This window comes from Ciconia boyciana, chromosome 10 (assembly GCF_034638445.1).
Source record: "Ciconia boyciana chromosome 10, ASM3463844v1, whole genome shotgun sequence".
Taxonomy (NCBI): Eukaryota; Metazoa; Chordata; class Aves; order Ciconiiformes; family Ciconiidae; genus Ciconia; species Ciconia boyciana.
Genome location: NC_132943.1, coordinates 31,441,757 through 31,461,847, shown reverse-complemented (window position 1 = coordinate 31,461,847; position 20,091 = coordinate 31,441,757). Strand labels below are relative to the sequence as shown.

Genomic DNA, 20,091 nt, shown 5'->3' with positions numbered 1-20,091 from the left:
AGCCACAGTTTCCAGAAAACTTACATGCAAGCAAGTAATCTCAATTCAATTTCATTTCCACAGATGCTCTACTTTAAAGATTTAAAAATTAAATTTATGCATGAGCTGTCTTGTATAGGGAAGATTGTAAGAATGAGCCTTACCAACATTCTACATAAGCAAATATATTGGGCATATTCACTGTTAGACTAGACTAGTTTAGGTAAAATTCATTAGTTTATGAATTAAGGTGGTATCATTCAATGGTTTAATAGCTAGATGGCAGCCACTGCCCTAAGCCACTGTCTTAATTTATTATGAACATATTTTGCCAATATTGTGGAATATAAAAATGTCTCATCATTATTATACATACAATACTCAAAGATTTTTATTTCACATGTATTCTAATACTATCCTGCCTGGGGATGGAGTATTTCCTGTGTATTAAAATAATAGTACCAAATCAGTCTTCACTGTAACCATAGCAATGGCCGTCCTTACATTAAAACAGCCTTTCTACCAGCACAGATATTTTACAGTGCAAAGAACAGGGTCACAAACAGCAGTGGCACCTGCAGGTGAGGAACATACATGATTGTAATACCACAGTGAGGAAGTTCTTTCTGTATCTTAAGTTCTGAAAAATAGAACTGATGATGCTCCATTTTCAGAAATGCAGGTGGAAATCCCATCTCCATCAGTAGTCAAAGAGCTATTTCTGCTCACCTGGAAAGATACTTGTGATTTATCTATTGTTTTTGCCAATGCTATCTATAATATTCACATCATTCAGCATAATCTTCCAAATTGGTATGTTACAGAGAAGTTAAAGCAGCTAAATGATTCCAATACAATAGCAACTACATTGTAGTATAAATTGGATGTCTCTGAAATTCCTGTTTCAGAGCATAACAGAATAACTGTTCCCATGATGTGAGGCAGTTGCAGTTTAAATAGCAGACTATACCTGTGTGTTTGTGTTGTTAACCTGCCTTGAAATCTCTCCTGAAAACCTTCCTACAAAAATCTTTGTTGAGCTCTCAAACTATGAGCTTCTATCCTGCAATTAAATCTTTGCCAGATCAATATTTATTAGATAGACTTCTTACATCAAAGCAAGTGTATTTTCTACATAGAGCTAATTTAAGTTAGGAGTGTTTGCTTCAAGGGGTATTACAAGGAATGTACTCAGGACCCATGCTTGTCTTCCAATTAAGTTTACTGGTTTAATCATGGGTATCAAAACATTCAGGGATTCATCCAAACTCTTTTACATGTATGACAGGGAACTGATTTTACAGATGCTCTACATTCTCTGTTCTCAGTTGTAGGCCAAATAATAGAAATCTGAAAGTCAGATAATCCTTTTGCCATTGTTCCAAAGGAGAAGAAAAACCCCTGAAAATAATCTCTTCCCTTAAGTGACTTAGCCTTTTTTTAATAATAAAAGCAACACATGACAAATTAAACTAGTGACACCATTTATATATACAAATGTAATGCACTCGCCCTGACCATACCAAATCTGATTATGAAATATATAGTATAAAAGACAGGTTCATAGTATTTTAGGAGGCATAAATTCTTAAAGATTTTTTTGTTTTACATAACTAGGAGAATCTACAAAATGAAATAGATCAAACCTGTTATGAAAGCTAATCAAGAGAAGTATGTCCAAGCCAGAGATTTATACCCAAAGCCTTCTAAATTGAAACATATAGGACCATCTCTTCTCAATCACATCCAATCTTACTGGTATGCTCTAGGTTCTACATTTATACTGATTCACAGTTCTGGTTTACATGAGAACCTATGAATGAAGACAATGTAGTATTTCAACTTAGAAACGGGGGAAGACTGAAAAAAACTTGCATAGAACTCATAAATGCTGCCTATAAAAATGTGAAAACTGTTTAATAAGCATATAACAATTAGCTAAATTAAGGAAAAAGTGGAGTAAGTAAACAAAAGAGTAAATTGGTCGCTTAAGTAATGGCTGTGTTAAATTGGTAAATCATTCATTCAACCATTTCTGGAAAACAAAACAAAATTCTTCTTTCATAAGCCTGCAGCCATACCATCTCCTTAAACCTCTTCTATTAGCCTGTACAAGTCTTTATGTGTTGTATGGAATAGATCCAAGGAGAAAGTGTGCATACTGATTCACAGCAGGTAGCTGGTTTCCTTCTGAATAAGCACTGATCCAATGCTGCGTCTTAATAGCAGGGATACTGTGATACCCTTGAATGACTGATATTAAAGTGAAAGCCTGACCATACAATTTCAGTAAGAATCAAGATATTTTTTCAGAACACAAAGTAGTCACTTGGTACTCAACTAAATTCTAGTGTGGGTAATTACTTTCTGCCTCCGTTTTCCCTGCAGTTCCAAAGAGAGCATGACTCTGCACAACAGCGTGCTATCCCAGAGTACTGTGCTTCACTGCTGTATTTTTAGCAGCATAAAAAAATTACTGTTTTGTAAATGCTTGGAAATCCATTGAGCTGGGAGTTATATATGATGTGTCTAATTTCATCACATGTGGAGGTGGCTTTTGTCTAGTTCAGCTGATAAAATAGTCCAGAATTTTTTATTTTGGGCCTTCAGGAGAGCAACCCCAGCTACAATACTAGCACCTCAGAGTAAGTTGCTTCAGGGAAGTTGCTGGTTTATACCAAGGGAATCACAACACCCAGTTTACAGGGACAAGGCATTACTTAAAATTTACTGAAGATTATACAACAATGGGAAGCATACAACTTTCACACACCTGTACAATATTATCCCCACTATGAATGAACTCAGACTGGTAAGAGCAAGATATGAACTAAGTAAGGGCTTGCTTCTGTATAAATTCCCGCTAAAACACATGCCCACACTTACCCCAAGTCTGTAATTGCTCACTGAAAAACGGTCTGCTACCACTGAATGGCTACTGGGGCCAATACAAAGCTGTTTTGTCTGTCCTCACACCAGCAGCAATATAAAAGACATAGTCCCACAAACGTCTATACACATACTGAACTCAAGACCATCCTACTACCAACCCCTTCTCCTCACAGCGCTACCAACACCCCCTCTCTACAGCTAGTCAGAAGCCATTTTGTGTGTAATCGACACCCAAAGGCGCCAGCGGGAGCTTGCGCGCGGGAGCAGACATCCCTTCCGTCACTACCCCACCGCCATCTTGTGGGACCTAGGCAGGTTTGCTGGCACAGCTCCGAGTTTCATCTCCTAAGGCAGACTATAAAGCAAAACGAAAAGCATAATCCTTCCCTCGCCTCGCCCCAAAATCCTTAATGGCTGGATTCACGATTAAATAGTAAGGGTTAGCGAACGTGGCTCGGCAGATATATAACGATGGTAAGGCGGCTAAAGCCAGTTTCCTCGTCCCTCAGTGAGGGGAGATCTCTGCCTTCAGTAGCGTTGCTATCTACGCGCAGAGGCGGCTCAGGTCTCTCCAACAGCCATAAGACGTACGAGCGAAGAGCGCTCTGCGTGTCTTACTGGTGTGAAAGAGAAAGAGCAGCATACTCGAAACCACGCCCGGTGCCAGGGAGCCTGTTGCCAGGCCAGTACCGCCCCCTCCTCCTCTCCACTCCCCATGCCGGACCTGGCCCCGCTGCTGCAGATGAGACCTCCCCGGCGCGTTTGGGTGCGTTATGTCTTTCCCTCATACATCTATTCCCACCTTGCGCCTTCAGTATAGGCGCCCCAACACACCGTGCTCCGGGATGGGGTCCTCCTTCCTGTCTAGGCCGGGTCCTTACCGGGGGGCGGGCTGAGCCGACTGCGGAGAGCCGGAGCGCCCGGCGTAAGTGGGGCCTGAGCCTGACCTTGCTCGGGAGGAGGAAAGAAACCCGACGGTGCCCATCCGCCTGAAACTTTTATCTTGCAGAGCGGAGTTTCCTCTCGCTTAATTTTCCGAGTGTGATTAAAAATGACGTAGTTAGAAAGTTGCGTTAAATCTGCATAAACTCCCTATGGTAAAACTAGTTTTAGTTTGGTTTTTTGATTGGGAGGACTGGGGTGTTAGACTAGTGTATCTCTAAATGGAAATTAGCATAGTCACTACTAATTTACACCGAGAACAAGCTATTTAAGCCTAATACAGTAATGAGAAATGAGAGTTTCTGCGGGATTTCCCTGTTTTCCCTAAGTATCTCCTACCAAATCCTCTTTCTTTTATAGGGAAGTGTGAAAGTTGTGGAGCATGCTCCAAACAATTCAACACTTTGAAAAATGCCAGATGATACAGACTCAAAATGCAGTTACCTTTGTGTGGTTTCACAGCTAGTGCCTCCTGTAGCAAAATAACCTCCTACTCTCTCTCTCTAGCGCAGGGGCTTCCATGTAAGCTCGTCTTGTGGAACAAAAGGTCATTTTCCAAATCAGAACTACACCCACTGATGTTATATCCTGTTTTCGCTGCTGCAGAGATGGTTGTGAAACGTTCAAGAAACAAATGCTGTCAGAAATTACAGACTCTAATTGTAGACCATGTTTAGAGTGTGAAATGTTTCCCTGCTTCTCTTGAAAGACTTTCCTTCCTAATGAGGCCTGATATGTTGATTTATCATTAATATAGGACATTCCTTTTTGCCTTGATAATCATATTGATATTTGTATATTGTGCAGCATTTGTGTTGCAATCATGGGAACAAGGGTTTCATGCATAGTATTAAAGAGCAAAGAATAAAATTGCTTGAGCCATGTACATGCATACCAGCCTCCACTTGTTAATGCCAGCAGGGCATTACTGGAGCCTTGTGTGTTTTTGTGAGTGAAGTTTTAGTATGTTGTTATTTCCTACTTGTGGGAAAAAAAAAAAGAAAAAAATCTGCCCCTGATTTTGATTGTATTCTGTATGGACTGGGGGCAGTGTGAGATAGTTCAAAAATAGAAGTATAATTAACTTTATTAGCTTCATAGAAGCTAATGAACATACAGATGTTTGTCTGTTTTAGTGTGGAATGGAAATGATTTGTGGTCTGAGGAGTAAATACGTTTGCTAATATTCTCAGGTGTTTACATTAAAAAATTTCTTCTTGTTAACAGTGTAATACACAGGGTCAAAAGTTAGTGCAGACTTAGACAAATATGCCTGTGACAAAGGTGGTTTCCTGTGCAGTGTATGAGAAATTAATCAGCTGTAAAATCTTACACTTTGTTCAGGAAAGTCTCAAAGTTAACTAAACCCAGAAACTTGTATTTAAGTGCACTTTGGTACTACCTCCTTGAGATGTGTTTTCTCTCAGACCTCTTTCGGGGACAAGGGGACAGATGAGTCACTGTAGAATCAGTGATTTTCTTTCCAGAGACCCTAAGACTATTTCCCAGAAGAGTCCTTCCTCTGTGAAAATTTGAGGTGATAGTGAACTAAAATAGCCAGAGTTACAGAAAACTTTCCCCTCACCAGTCATTTTCCCTCAGCATGCCAGGGGTTTTCCTGGTTCTTTGAATACAGGATGAAAAGAGATTTTTCTTGTTGTTGTTCCATGTGTAGGCCTGCACTTTCACTCACTGTTACTGTTGTGATCTTGCAGTATCCTTGTATCTGTCAGTGGTGGTGGTTGTGTTAGACTTCAGCTATTTGGAATGATTCTGGATTTCTTATAAATTGGGAATGTAAATGAGAATGTGTAGTACTTTGGGTTTCTTTTTTTAACCATCTTCCTGCTCCATAAGCTTTGCATTGAAATCTTTACTCAATGCATGAAACATTGAACTCAAGAGGAAAATCTTGAGTGTTTTCTCACAGCAATATTGGCAAATTACACATGCACATGTACACACAAACTATTGGGGTAGCTTTATCTCTGATGACTATGAACTTTTTTCTTTTCATTTGAGAAGATAAGCTGTTTTTCCTCTCCTCTTTGTAAAGAATTTACATTCAATAATTCTTATCATTGCAGGGCCCAGATAATCTAAATTGAAAGCCAGGCTCCTGGGTTTTACGTTGTCATTACTTTTTGCTTTTTCTGTATTTGTTACAGTTATCCTAACTGTATATGCGACATTTGCAAAAGTGGTCATATGAGATGGAAGGGTGAAGCATGATGCCCTTCACCTCTCATGGTGAAGTGGATCTGGCTCAGATGTATGCAGATGGAATGTATTGGGCTTGCCCCAGTAGTGGGACATTGCTGCTATTAAAATATGGTGACATGGTTTTTGGATGCAAAGTTATAAACTTTTATTTTATACTAAACACTTACTTCATGTTGCTCTTATTCATTCCCCACTCAGGACCCTGGGGGAATGAATGTTATTGACAGATCACTATATGTGCACAGTTGTTTTTCCTTTTATTTGGAGCATCATTCCTGATTCACTGGACCAGTGGAATCATACAGAAGAACGCATGATCCTAGGCCATTTTTCCTTGGTTTTCCCCCACTAAAATTAGGAAGTAGCCCCCAGCAGTAATTTGTGATGTTGATATTTGTCCAACAGAAAACAAGCTGATGTAATCAACTTTGTCTATGGATCATCATTGGAAAATACTGGATGGAAACCAGTGTGTGCTGGATCTGGATCAGGGATTCGGCAGTGGTCAAATGCCAGTCTTCCAATGTTCTTGTGGAGAGGCTTGCATACAGGTGAGAGAGTTTCAGCACTGGAAGTATTGATCAGCATTTTTTTATAATGAGCATGTGATTTATCTTATATAAAGGAAGTTCACAAAAATAAATAATTCACATGTGTTTTTTAAAGGCAGATTGTTTTTAAGATAACATATAAATAGTAATCTTGCATGTCTGAAATTTTAACTCTGTAGGAAATTCCTCCCCACCACACACACACGCACACCTCTTTTTATTTTAACTAGTTTTAAAAGATTAGATAAAAATCAACTAGAGTAGTTTTTTAAAAAATAAAGTTTATCTGAGATTTCTGAAAATGGCCAAGAGTTGTTAAATTCCCATCTCCCTTTAGAGTGAGTCATAAATATGACTTCCTCAAGCTCTTTTGAAAGTCCCAGCTGTAGGTACCTGGGAGATGCTTTCATATGAGTGTTTTGTGCCTCTCCCTTCTTGACTGCATTATGTCCTGAAAACAGTCTTTTTTTTCCATAGAATTCTCAGAAATGTTTGATGCTAAATTGAAAATAAGAAGTTAGGAATAAATATGCTTTTCCTCTGATAGAAAACTGTACAAAACACATTCTAGTGCATGAGGGGTTCCTCTGCTTATCAGAGGCCTGAAAATTTTCCCACCCTGCCCTTCCACCCCAGCTGTACAAGTGATAGCATTGCAGGTCCATGTGTGAAATAGAACAGGTTCAAAAGTACAAATATTTTGTCTACCCAGTTTGGTTTTGTTGCAAACAAAACTTTCCAGCTTGCTATATTAAAAATACTGTGGTTCTGGGTATTTGAAAGGGGCAGCTTCTACAGATGTTTCATTTCTGTCTGTGAGGTTTTTTTGTTGTTTGAACTGTTTGCATTAGGGTTAAATGTTGTTGCAGTTCTTAGAGCAAACAGTGCATTTAATTCTCCCAAGTTCCTAAATGGTGTGATGTGATGAGGGAAAACACTGTGTTTGTGCTTGTCCCTTTTGGGTTCTGGAGAACAGAACTGTATCAGAGAGGATAGGTGTTGCTTTTTTCTGGTTGTGTGCTGTAGCAGGAGTACTATAATTGTGCATTTTCTCTAGGTATTTAGCACAGTCTGCGTAGAACGCACACAGGAGGCTGTGATGGGGTAAGCAGGGTATCTGCAGCCTTGTTAACTGTCAGCTGGAGTTGTATGCTCTGTGCTTCTGAAAATGAGCCAAAGTGGCCTCAGTACCATTTTGAGGGCTCTTGCATATACATTAGATCTCATTTACACTGTGGTATGGAAGTGCAGGAGTACTTCAGCTGAGTAATGCTTGGGTTTTCTAATGTGGTGGGTTTGTGATATTTTACAGCTTGCCCATGCTGCCCTTCCTTACCTACCCCTTCCATTTTGCTTCTGAAAGTGGGACCTTGAGGTCATAGCAGCTACTTGTGTTATATTTCCCTAGTGATTCAGACATGCTATCAGCAAGATTAACAGTGCTTTTTTTTTTTTAATACTGATGCTTTGCTATTGAGACTGTCAGCAACAGTGTTGGAGGAGAAAGCCACTGCGGTCTTCGACTCCATAGAAAATATGGCTTACTGGGATAGATGTAGATAAAGGAGACTTTGCCCTAGGAAGTTGAATTTGATATGCTCTTTTAGTGGGCAGTGGAACCCAATCCATGGGTTTAATCGAATCCAACTCTTACTCCTTTTCTGAGGAAAGTCAGGTGGATGTATAGAGCTATTTTTCATTTACACAGCATTGGAATTAAACTCATCTACAAGTTGTTGGGTTTTTTTAATCTCATCTCCTTAATGCATGGACACAATATGTGACATTGTTGATTTTGACTTCCAGAATATGTAACAAAAGGCTGAAAATGCTTTAAAAATGTTATCCAGGTGCTAGAATCTTTCAGTGTATTAGGCTTTGAAGTCAAATTGGCTTTTGCTTTTCAGAATGGTTTAAACAAAACTGTGCAGTACAGTGACTGAACTCCTTGTAAGGGCTAAGATTTGTCTTCATATTGCTCATTTCACCTTTCTCCATGTAGGTAATGGGGATCAGAGAAGGTTAGATAGAATTTCCATAGTTGGTGGCAGCAGAAATTGAGCATAGCACCCTACTTACTTTGTTAATCACAAGGGTGGGGTTTTTTCTAGGTTTGAATTTTTATTTCAGTTTTCAGTATGGTGAAACATGAATGTCACATGAAGAAAAAGGCAGTCTGTAGCTTATCTATACCTTCAGAGTTAACCAATTTGCATATTTAAGGTTGGAATTTTTTCTTTGTGTGGTTCTTCAATCTTTTTGAGTGTGGAGGGGGTGTGTGGGGAATCCTTAAAACCCCAGTAACTCAGTCAGGTTGGAATCACTTTAAATCATATGAATAAGTAAGAAAATCCACACATTCCTGAATTTATAGATAATTAATGTTTTAAAATATTACATATTATATTGTGAATGTTTCCTTTATTTTGACTTCATTTAAGGCAAAGTGCGTGCCTGATAGCAGTGGTTTTATATGTGGGGTGTTTTTAATTCTTTTGTCAACAATGTGTGGTTGCACTACCTCTTAGCTCCCAAAACTCTTCCTGCAAAAATGCCTTGAGACTTTCAGGGGAGAAAAGGTGGTGGTGAGCAGGGCGGTGGAGGGTTGCTGGGAAGAGATCAGAGCTTTAGACTTAAATTGCTGTGGAACTTAACCCATATTTCCAGAAACACTTGAAATATCACTCATCAGCAAGCTGATGACTTTTGTTTCACTTCCTATGGAATTTACAGACTTGTGTTAAGGTAATTTTACTTTAAAAAGAACTTCCATTTTTTTCTGATTAATATGACCTACCAAGTACTTTTTGTTCTGTAATGAACAGCTGGGAGAACCCCTTGAGAACAGGTCTGTGTAGCCTACATTGGTGTTTTAGTTGTAAGTGAAGTACGTCAGATGGGAGAGTTAACTGTGAACTTGTGCAGCAGATCACTGATTTTAGTACCTTTTAATTCTCTCCCACAGAACTGCTTATGTCAAAATGCATCTAGGTAAGAATGAACACCAGAGAAGTGCTGTGGTAGACATGGGCTTCATGTCATGTTGGCTTCCTGTTTAAAAAACAGTAGGCTGGCAATTTTAAAGGGACAGCGACAAAGTGATGACCAGGTGCCAAGTGCCAGCTGTCCTTATTCACCAGATTGAACAAGAATTGGATAAAGAAGAAGAAGAGATGATGATTTTCCTATGCCGAGACCTTGCTCCTGACTTGGCCACTGCCGACCTTAGAGAGCTCTTGGTGGCTTTGAATGAGAGGGAGAAATTGTCTTTTCTTGGCTTGTCTGAACTGTTGTACAGAGTTAAGAGGTTTGACTTGCTGAGGAGGATCTTGAAGACTGAGAAAGCAACAGTGGAAGCTAACCTTGCCAGGAGTCTCAGAATTGTCCCTGATTACAGGTAATATATCTATTTCAGATTTCAAGGCTATTCTGTTTTGTTCAAAATGTGCGTGGGTTGTTTTTTGTTTCTTTTTTAAGTATGTCTTGAAGGTAAAACAAAAGCAGAAAAGGGCATCGTATCTAGAGCTATAGTGAAAAGAATATGTCAAGTTTAATGCCTAAAATAAGCCTTAGTAGCTTCTTACAAGTCAAGGCTTTAGAAGCATCTATCTTTAAGGAGTTTGTATATGTTAATCAATAAAACCAGTGATGTTTGTACAGTTCTGGATTAGCAGATAGAAATGATGCTTTAGAGGAACATAATTAGAGATACTTTCTTGTCTAGTTTGCTTTGGGCACATAGCCTTGTGGTATAGCTTTTCTCAGAGGACCTGTCTCTTACTACTTTTTACTCTGTAGTTTTAAGATGCTTAAATTAAGAAGCTCCAGTTATTTTCTTTGAGAGACTTCAGAAAGAAATATATGTACGCATAAGGAAGATTTTCCTGTGTTAACTTCTCACTGAAATAAAAATCCTGTAACTACTAGGTAAAAAAGTTAAAGATGTGTTCTCTTGTCTCATTCTCTTACTTCATCTCTATTGGAATATTAAAGAGACTTCTGTTTTTCGAGGAGTGGCTGTTGCACAGTCAGTCTGAGTAACGGAGGTGCTGATGAGCAAGAGTAGGTATTTTGTAATTGGATCTTGGAGCAGGGGTAGGCTTTTTTCCTGTTGTTTAATTGGGAATGGTACATTAAGACAGGAACATGGGAGAAGTTGGGTAGTTGGGCAAGGGTGGGATCTTGCTGAAAGCTAATCCTTTAGAAATGTCTCAACTTTATTTCAGGGTACTGATGGTAGAGATTAATGAGAATCTGGAAAAAGAAGAAGTGAGTTCTCTTGTTTTTCTACTCAGAGATTACGCACCTCGTATGAAAATGGCAAAAGATAAGGTAATGTCTTTCTGCTGGTCTTCTCCTCTGGAGTAATGAGAGATTAAAGTAAAAAGGGAAGTAGCTAGACAGCAAAGGAGGGGAGACAGTACTGCAAGGGGTAGTGAGGCAAGAGAAGCCGGAAGTCAGGAAGTGGAGGAGTAGTGGCTTCTATTTCATTTTTGTTTTTTAATTCAAAGAAAGAATCATGAGAAACAGCAAGAGGGAACAGTGAAGACTTGCTATAGTGAATGGTGTTAGCATGAACCTCACAGGCAGAAGGCACTGGAAAAAAAAATCTTTCTTCTGTATTACTGATCTGAAAGTTCATATATGAAGGATCTCAAACCAATAATCATATGAAATGTATCTTGAATTACAAGGTCACTTTTTGTGTTTGTGTTCTGCTTCACTTACAAAAGAACAGTTTTGTTTTATTTGTGCCCAGGTGGCCAAGAAAGCCAATGGCGTCCTGGCTTGTATCAAAAATAGTGTGGCCAGGAGGACTAGGGAAGTGATCCTGCCCCTGTACTCGGCACTGGTGAGGCCGCACCTCGAATACTGCGTTCAGTTTTGGGCCCCTCACTACAAGAGAGACATTGAGGTGCTGGAGCATGTCCAGGGAAGGGCAGCGAAGCTGGTGAAGGGTCTAGAGCATAAGTCTTATGAGGAGTGGCTGAGGGAACTGGGGTTGTTTAGCCTGGAGGAAAGGGGGCTGAGGGGAGACCTTATTGCTCCCTACAACTACCTGAAAGGAGGGTGTAGAGAGGTGGGGGTCGGTCTCTTCGCCCAGGTAACAAGTGATAGGACGAGAGGAAATGGCCTCAAGTTATGCCAGGGGAGGTTTAGACTGGATATTAGGAAATTTTACTTCACTGAAAGGGTTATCAAGCATTGGAACAGGCTGCCCAGGGAAGTGGTTGAGTCACCATCCATGGAAGTATTTAAAAGATGTTTGGATGAGGTGCTTAGGGACATGGTATAGTGGTGGTCTTGGTAGTGTTAGGTTAATGGTTGGACTCGATGATCTTAAAGGTCTTTTCCAACCTATGCGATTCTGGGATTCTGTAATTATGTCTTTCTGTGCACATTTGAATTCTGCATATTTGTTTTAAATGATCTGAGAAAGCAGAGACTCGATAGAGAGGGTTCAGAAAACTTGACCACTGTGCAGAGAAGACTGAAGATTTGTCTTTTTCCTTTGAGTTTTTTTTCTTTTCTCTCTTTAATCAAAGAAGGAGAGAGGCCCTGCAAATTCCCCAAAGCTTTTCTTACCTCTTGCTTTGTGGCATGTGAGGTGACATTCCAAGTGGCTAGCTTTGTAGCAACAAGGAAATGCAAAACTGTTTCCTCAAAACTTTTGATTTATTTTTTTAGAGTATAAATTCCTAGTCTTCATTACTTCTATGATAATACCAAGAATTCTTATATCTTCCAGATAATTTTATTAGTGTTTCAGAAGGTAATGTCCCTAGTTCTTGGATATACAACCTTTATGACCTCCCCACGTTATTTTCTGGGTTGCTTTGTTACTTACTGATAGAGAACAAATTACTGATATGACAGTTTGGTTTTCTGTTGCTATTCTAGAGTTTTCTAGCTCTTATGATTGACCTGGAGAAACTAAATTTGGTGGCTCCTAATCAACTGGATTTGATAGAAAATTGTTTTCAAAATATTCACAGGATAGACCTGATTAGGAAGATTCAGAAGTACAAACACGAAGGTAAGATGCTATTTTTGCGCTGGTTATTCTTGATAGCAAGGATCAGATGTGCTCTTACTGAAGATAAAATTATGAGTTACAAGTCAGAGTATTTGCATGCTTCACAGATTTAGGCTTTTAAAACAGTTGATACATGATGGTGTATTTCTCTGTGTGTTTCTGTTAAATTTTCAGCTTTAATGCCCTCCGTTCATTCTCAGCCAGTATATGTAAATGCACTTCAGGCATCTCTCCCTAATCTCAGTCTGATTGATCCTCCTTATAATTCAGGGGTAAGTATACAATAAATCAGACAGATGCTTTATTTCTAAATATTGTCAGACATTGAAAAGGGATTCATCTTTACAGAGCCTAAGGAATGAGAGATTGCTAGTAACTAAAATATTACTTGGTTTATTTCTCTTATTCCTGTTATTTGCTGGGTTTAGGGTCTGATTTAAATCTTCTGACTGAGAAAGATCCCCTTTAAAGAGCTTCCGTGAATTTTTTCCTATTAGTTGGGCATATAAAATCTGTTTCTTGAAAGTTTTTCTGCTACTCTGGGGAGTGAAAAGTTTTGCTTTGTTCTTTGCAAAACATATTCTTCTTCTTTGTACTTCTGGACTTTGAGGGAAAGTAGCTTTTTAACTTTGCAGCTGAAGGTTATGGCTTTTTAAGGAGAGTTTTTCAAATTTTTTCTTTTGTGTTTTGTTTTAATCTCATTTTAACAAAGTTAGCATATCAAGTCATCAAATCCTATTGCATGCAGTATTCTTTATATTTGGGTTAGGTCTGGTATTGTAATAGTATGACCGTGATTAAAGTCTTTAGCCTTGCTAAATGAATTTGATGAGATTATTTCTGTCATGTATTCAGTAAATATGTGTGTATAAAGCTTATGTACAAGACACCAGTGATGCAGTTTGTCTTTACTAACAAAGCCACAACAGCTTTGTTTTCCAGATTACTGATCAGAAAGAGTTTGCATTGACTTTCCATATTATGATAATATTGTTATAATTTCCTTTCTAATTCAGTGAAAGTTCATCCCTGGTGCTCTATAGGAAACAAATTCACATCTTCAGAGTCTGTTTGTTTGTTTTACTATTTTAGGGATGAAGCTTTTCTTTGCTGTGTGTGGCAAACTGGTAATTTTTTTCTGAGGAGGAAGGGTTCGGGTCTTTTTGTTTGTTTGTGGTTTTGGTAGGGGTGTTTTTACTTGTTGTTTTGTAATTCTAATTAGCTGATAGATGTGAATCTAAAATATGTAATCCTTTTATTGAGGAAGAAAAATACTATTGTGTTATATTTTGGAACACATGATTATTGATTCTTGAAGGAGAGAGGGAAGATATACCTTTTTCTTCATTTTAGATCCAGAATGTGAACAAAGAAAAACCACAAAATGGACAAAGTCTTATTCTAGGTAGGAGCATTTTGTCTGAGTTTTGATAATCTAAAAGAGACAAAAGATGCATTTCATTGTATCAAAAGGACTGCTGTTTGATAGCTGTGTTTATGGCTAATCCAGTTGATACCACCAGGAACAGAGAGTATCTGGTACTTCTGAAAACTGAGCCTTGCCTTATTGTTTGCTCTTTTATTTGCTTTGCTCGTGCCGCCAGATCTTAAAACTTTACTGAAATTGTTTTGGGCTTCCACTGTCACAACTTTTTAACAGAATAAATAGTTTATTAATAAAATAATGGAAAAGGTTGACTAGCCAGCTCTGGAGGCCCTTGTAGTGCAGCTGTGTCCATTAAGTCTGGAGTAGGAAGTTTTTGTGTCTGTTCAGTGGTGGACTCTCCACCAGGCCAGTCAGGAAGTTGTCCAGTGAGTAGCAGCTTCTTACCATGTGTGTTGTGTTCTTTCTGGATACCCAAAATACCTCTCAAATATGGTGATTTTTAAAAGAGAGTTGACTGAATTCTCTCAGTGTAGGAGAGATTGTTTGTTTGTTTATTCTAGTCACAAGAAATGTAGAATGCAATCCAAATAACATTTCAGAAGTGAAAATTTTGTTGGTTTTTTTTTTTTTTTTTTAACTTCAGTAGCTTACATAGAAACTAAGAGGTCCAGATGAGTGAGAACTCAGCTGAACTAGATAGGTTCCTCTTTAACTGATTTGGTGTCAAAGACATGTCACTGGTACTTACATACTGAGTTTACTTCTGTATGTTTTAACTGCAGCAGAACCAGTCCACATGTCCATTCAGGAATCGGGACCAGTGTCACATAAGGTATGTGCCTGTGCATATGTATGCATGTAAATATAATAAAAACCTCTGCAGGTATTTACCTTAGTTTTCTTTGTGTTTGATTTTGAGATTTCCTTTAATTGCATGCAGACAGAATGGTCTGTACATCCATGTCTTCCTCAGCCATAAACAAGTTCTATGAATGCTTTTGCAGAATATATTTTTAATATAAAATGGAAGCAGCAGTGTGCAACGTGCATGTACATGTGATGTGCACGCAGAACTTGTATATTTATTAGTGGAGGCTAAGTCAAAACCTGTTGGAAGTCAGATCTCTTGCCATCTGCATTAGAAATGGCAGGGCTTCTTTGCATGCAGTAAATTTTGTTCGTTATTCTGTCCCTGCCCCTTGCTCTCCAGGTAGAAGACAGACGTACTTTGGGTATTAATGAGAAGAATGGGCTACTGCTATTTTCACTAGCTCTCCTGTAGGCCAGGAACCAGGGAGTTACCTATAGCAAATTGACTGTAATCTTTTTAAAGGGGAGAGGAATTGTGATAGAGTCATTACAGATTCTTTAGGAACAAGGAGGTTGTTCCACTAAATAAGGAAATAAATGTTGTTCTGATGAGCAGTGCCTGCTTGCATGCCTGAAGAACACAAAAGTTCTCTACATTTATTGTGTTGGCAATATGAAGCTTATAGCTCCTAACATCTCAATAGCAGTTACACTTAAGGAAATTAATTTGGAAGTGTTATAGAAGGATCATTGCTGTCATAGCCCAGGTCTTTAAAAAGCCCTTCCACCCCATACAGGTTTGGGGGCTTTTTTGGGTTTTTTTTTTTGTTTATTTTCTTGGGGGTTTTTTGTTGTTGTTTTGTGTGTTGTTTTCTTTTGGTGGCAGGGGTGGGGGGTGTTTACATCTGAAGATCTGTCCAGAGTTAAGGTTCAGTCTCAAACTTGCTTCTCTCATTTCTGGTACAGTCTTAGTCTTTGTTTAAGGATCATTATGGTAGTAAGATTGTATAACACAAGGATGCAAGAATTAAGCCTGTACTGGACATAGGGAAAAGAATCATTAGTCCATGTCTCATGATTTTTTGGTTTTGTTGTATGGATAAGACGTATTACATCCCAGTAGACAGACTTCTGCTAGCTACTCTATGGAAAAACAACAGAATGTAATTAAAGAGATCTGAGGTGGTTAAATTTGAGAAAAGAATCAAGTCTACAAGTTGAGAGAGTAACATGTTAACTTAATATTTGTCCTTCACGTTCCTCAGGTGTTTGATGATCAGTACAGAATGCAAAGTCAACCTTTAGGAATATGCCTGATAATAGACTGTATTGGCAATGACACAGGTAAGTCTCTGGAATTCAAAGTTCCTTGTCTTGTTAATCTCAAATAATTAGAACAATTTAGTATAAAGAATATGATGTACATTTACCAGCCAGACTAGGGTAACGTTGTCCTAGTCAGCTAGTATATCAATTCTAATAAGTTTTCTAAAGCAGAGAGTTGGAAGGCCCAACCTGAGGTTAAAGCCAGCTGTCCTAACTATTGCAAACAATGTTTGTTTGGTTTTTGGAGCAGAATCTCTGAATGAAAGAACTTATAAGGGGATAGACTGAATTTTGGGAGGGAGAAAAAGGATATTCAGAGACCAACAGAATAGTTAAGCTTGGGTCATACAGCAGGTTATTGGCAGAGATGGTAAAGATAGTGTTTCCTACCAGTTAACAAAACCATAACCAAAGCTGTTGTGGATTTGAAGCATAATCATATTGGAAACCACAGATTTTGAATAGCTGAAGGCACGTGGTCCTTTATTAATAACGCACCTAGGCTTCTGTTACATATTGCACAGTTTAACTGAAACCATCACCATAGCTTTATAGGGAAAGGAATTTTTCTTCCTTCCCTCTTGGTTTAGTTAAAAAAAAAAAATTTGCATGTAGAATTCAAGGTAGTCAGTGCCATGGTTAAAATGTGGGTTTTTCCTGATTGTCTTTGTAGAATCCAAAAATTAGATTCTTGCATAAGCAAAAAAAAATCCCCACTCTCTAATCATTGGAACACATGAGGCTACAAATAAAAATAAAGAAAGTAGTTCCAGTCAGTTCTGTAATAGGCTAGGAGATGTAGGAGAAGAAGAGGGTTTGTGGGCATATCTTTTTCTCATAACTAATAGTCCAGCAGATGGACCAACTCAAAATTATTTATGTAGTTGTTGAAGAGCAGGGGATGCAGAGCACAGACACAGAAGGTAAAATTTTGATGTCTGCTTGACAATAGTATTTTAGGAAAATGGTATAAAATAAGACACTTAGTTTGCCATTAGGGTAGGAGGAACTAGAACTGATTCACAATCCTGCCATGCATAGAGAAGAGGGACAAAGAAGGCACTTAGTTACATGCAACTGGGAAGCATCCTTGGGATCTGATTTCAGTAGAAATTAAATTGTTCAATCTAAAGCACTTCTTCACTTCTACTCTCAAAAAAAGAAATATACTGACTTTGCCCCAAGAGGAACATAAAACAAAGACAGCCTGCCAAGGACTGAAAGACTGCCAGGGAGGCAGCTGTTGGGATCAAACATTCTACTCTGTCCTGTTGCCTGCTTGTTTACTTTCCTGTTCTTTTTCATGGTAGCTTTAGAGAACAAACAAACCTTTTGATGCAAGAAACTTGTTATGCAGCCTTAATCTGGAAGGTAGCATGATAGTCTGCTGCAGTACCAAAATAATTACTTATTACTTGGAGTTCTGTTTCTTAAAAGCAAATGCAAAAAGGATTGCTAGAGAAATTTCAGTGTGGAGAGCTAAAGAAAACATGAGGTGTGAAAATGGCCTTGTTTACAAAACAAGGCTATTTCATTGTCTCTAATGGCATATGAGCATGCGCTGACCTGATTTATTGAACAAGAGTGTTTTACTATGCCAGGTCTGAGTTTTTTAAATGAAACAGTAAGTGTAAAAGCAGGTAAGGCACATACACTGGAGAAAACAGGAAGTAAAGAAGGAACTGCTATGTCAGTTCATAGTCACAGATACATAAATTTAGATCTACTGTTCCTTAGAAGGCACAGATCTTTTGCACAGGCAATATACTGTGCAGACCCCTTTGTCATAGTAATTGCTACTAAATACAAAGATGTGCACAAAATAAAAAATCAATGCACGTGCTCTTCATGAGCTCATATGGTCATTTCAGTACTTGTACAAGAACAGAAGGTGTAAATGTGACAGAGGAAGTCTGCTGACAGGAAAGGACAAAAATGGGTTACATGTTTAGCATCTGGCATGTCAGATACACCTGCAAATCATGGCTCTGCTGCTGTTGTGCTGAAACCACCCAAAGCAAGTGTTAGTGTGCCTCAGTCTCCATGCATGTCTGCATTGGATGCAGAAGCAATTAAATCATGTGTATGTCTCAGATGTTTAATGTCACCAGTACATCATCAGCATTTTAACGTGATAGAAAGCAAGAGTTTCACTCAAACACATTACTGTGCTAGTGAGATTCAGGAGAGGCAGGACATACGGCATTGCTTGAAGGAATTTGTTAGAAAGGCATTCACTACTCTAAGGAGTTGTTGTGCCACACTACTTCTGAAGTCTGAAAATACCAAAGAAAGAGAAGATGGCAGGGAAAACATTCAAAATTGTATCTGTGGCGTGCATTAGAGTCTGTAGCTATCCCAAGATTTAACCTGAGGAAGCTGAACCAATAATAGATAATGTAGGATCAAGGATAATGACAATTGAAAATGCCTAGTGTAAACAATGTGAATTCATCAGATGCTGATAAAATTCAAACTGAAATGCACCTTGCTGTTTTGTAAATAGCTGCTTTTGACTTTTCCATTTGGAAGCCAATTTTTATCCTTATGTTGTAAACAATCAAGGGGAGAAAAGGGTAATTTTTTATGTAGAGTGGAGATGCCCAAAAGTCAATGGAAGTTTGTTGGGGATGATTACTGTTGAAGAAACAGCTGTCTTGTGATCTCAGGTTGCAGCATGTAATGCTGTGGTTTTCTTGCCTTAAAGTGAAATGGCTGTATCCAAAGCTTACCATATATAATTTCTGATTCATTGTTAAACTAAGGTATCCGCTCTAAGTATGTTGGGTTTAATTTTTTGTAATTGTGACACTTAGAGTGTGTGTATGTATTGTGACACTTAGAGTGTGTCTAAGGTGACTCCAAGTTTTGTATCTTTGTGTGTATGTGTACCTGCTAGTGAGGTAAGTTAGTTACAGGAAAAGTGCTCTCGTTGCTGTAACTCTTGTTTTGCCTATGTACTACTGCCCTCTAGTGGCGGAGTGCTTCGTCGGGTATATGACTGCTAAACGGTATTAATACTTAATCTTCCACCTGAATTGTGAGAGCATGTTTTATTGGCTAAAGGAGAGGGGATTTTCCTTTCTATTTCCAAATTTTAAAATGTCTGCAAAGTTTTTGAATTATTTTACAAAATTTAATCAAACCAACAGAACTAGAATGAAACTCTGTAGTTCCTGCTTATCACCTCGCTACAGTATAGAGTTTATCTACCCTGTATTTTGCTGAGGAAAGTTATGAGTTCTGTTCCCTGTTTTCACCATGGGCTTTTTAAGGAGAACATTGTGGTAGTACAACTCCTGCTTTGCTGCCAGTTACCTCTGAAATAGCCTCTGCTAATTAGGGGTTGATAAACTTTTGAAGTCAAGGAACAGTCTAGCTTCCTGTGTCTGTAAGGCATTTTACATAAACATGGCACTTGATATTTCCTGTCATATCAGAAACTGTGCATGGGCAATGTATATGTGGTTTATACTAAAGATACAATGCTACAGGTATGAGTCATAGTAGTAGCTTGTGGTTTTCTGAACACTTAAAAAAATACCTGTGGTTTTAACCACCATGTATCTGGTTTCACTCCCATATTAATAAACATCCAAAGTAGTTATTCAGAGCATAGCATGTTTTCCTGCAGCACAGGTTAACACAAATACGGTAGAGTTAAATCTTGATTTTTGGCTATCTGCAGTTTTAATTTCTAACACATTTGAAAGGGTTCATTGTTCAGCTTTTTTTTTTTTTCCCCTGAAAATGCCATTCTGTCACAGTTAAGACTCCAGTGTCCATTCTCCACCTGGAACTCATCACTTGAAGTCCGTTTTATATAATAGGAAGCATAAATGACTGCAGTAGGTTCCTTTTTGACTGGTGAAAGGGAGTGTCTGTGTTTCCTATGCAGTTCTGTATATCCATAATAACCATTCAGAGTAATTTTGACAAGGTAA

The 20,091-nt window shown here is 38.5% G+C and overlaps 1 protein-coding gene across 5 annotated transcripts in view; it reads left to right on the top strand.

Annotated features, from left to right (window-relative positions):
* Positions 1-3,419: 3,419 nt before the first annotated feature.
* CFLAR (CASP8 and FADD like apoptosis regulator) overlaps positions 3,420-20,091 on the top strand; it is a 21,709-nt gene continuing 5,037 nt past the window's right edge. The window contains exons 1-10 of one of the 5 annotated variants that reach the window (XM_072874942.1): positions 3,425-3,637; positions 6,442-6,587; positions 9,553-9,578; positions 9,728-9,984; positions 10,814-10,919; positions 12,489-12,624; positions 12,799-12,896; positions 13,978-14,029; positions 14,794-14,843; positions 16,087-16,165. In XM_072874942.1, coding sequence (XP_072731043.1) covers positions 9,761-9,984; positions 10,814-10,919; positions 12,489-12,624; positions 12,799-12,896; positions 13,978-14,029; positions 14,794-14,843; positions 16,087-16,165 — 745 coding nt within the window. In that variant the 5' untranslated portion in view covers positions 3,425-3,637; positions 6,442-6,587; positions 9,553-9,578; positions 9,728-9,760. Of the gene's footprint in view, positions 3,638-6,441; positions 6,588-9,552; positions 9,985-10,813; positions 10,920-12,488; positions 12,625-12,798; positions 12,897-13,977; positions 14,030-14,793; positions 14,844-16,086; positions 16,166-20,091 lie in introns of all 5 variants that reach the window. The other 4 variants (XM_072874941.1, XM_072874939.1, XM_072874940.1 and 1 more) reach the window with 4 other exon arrangements.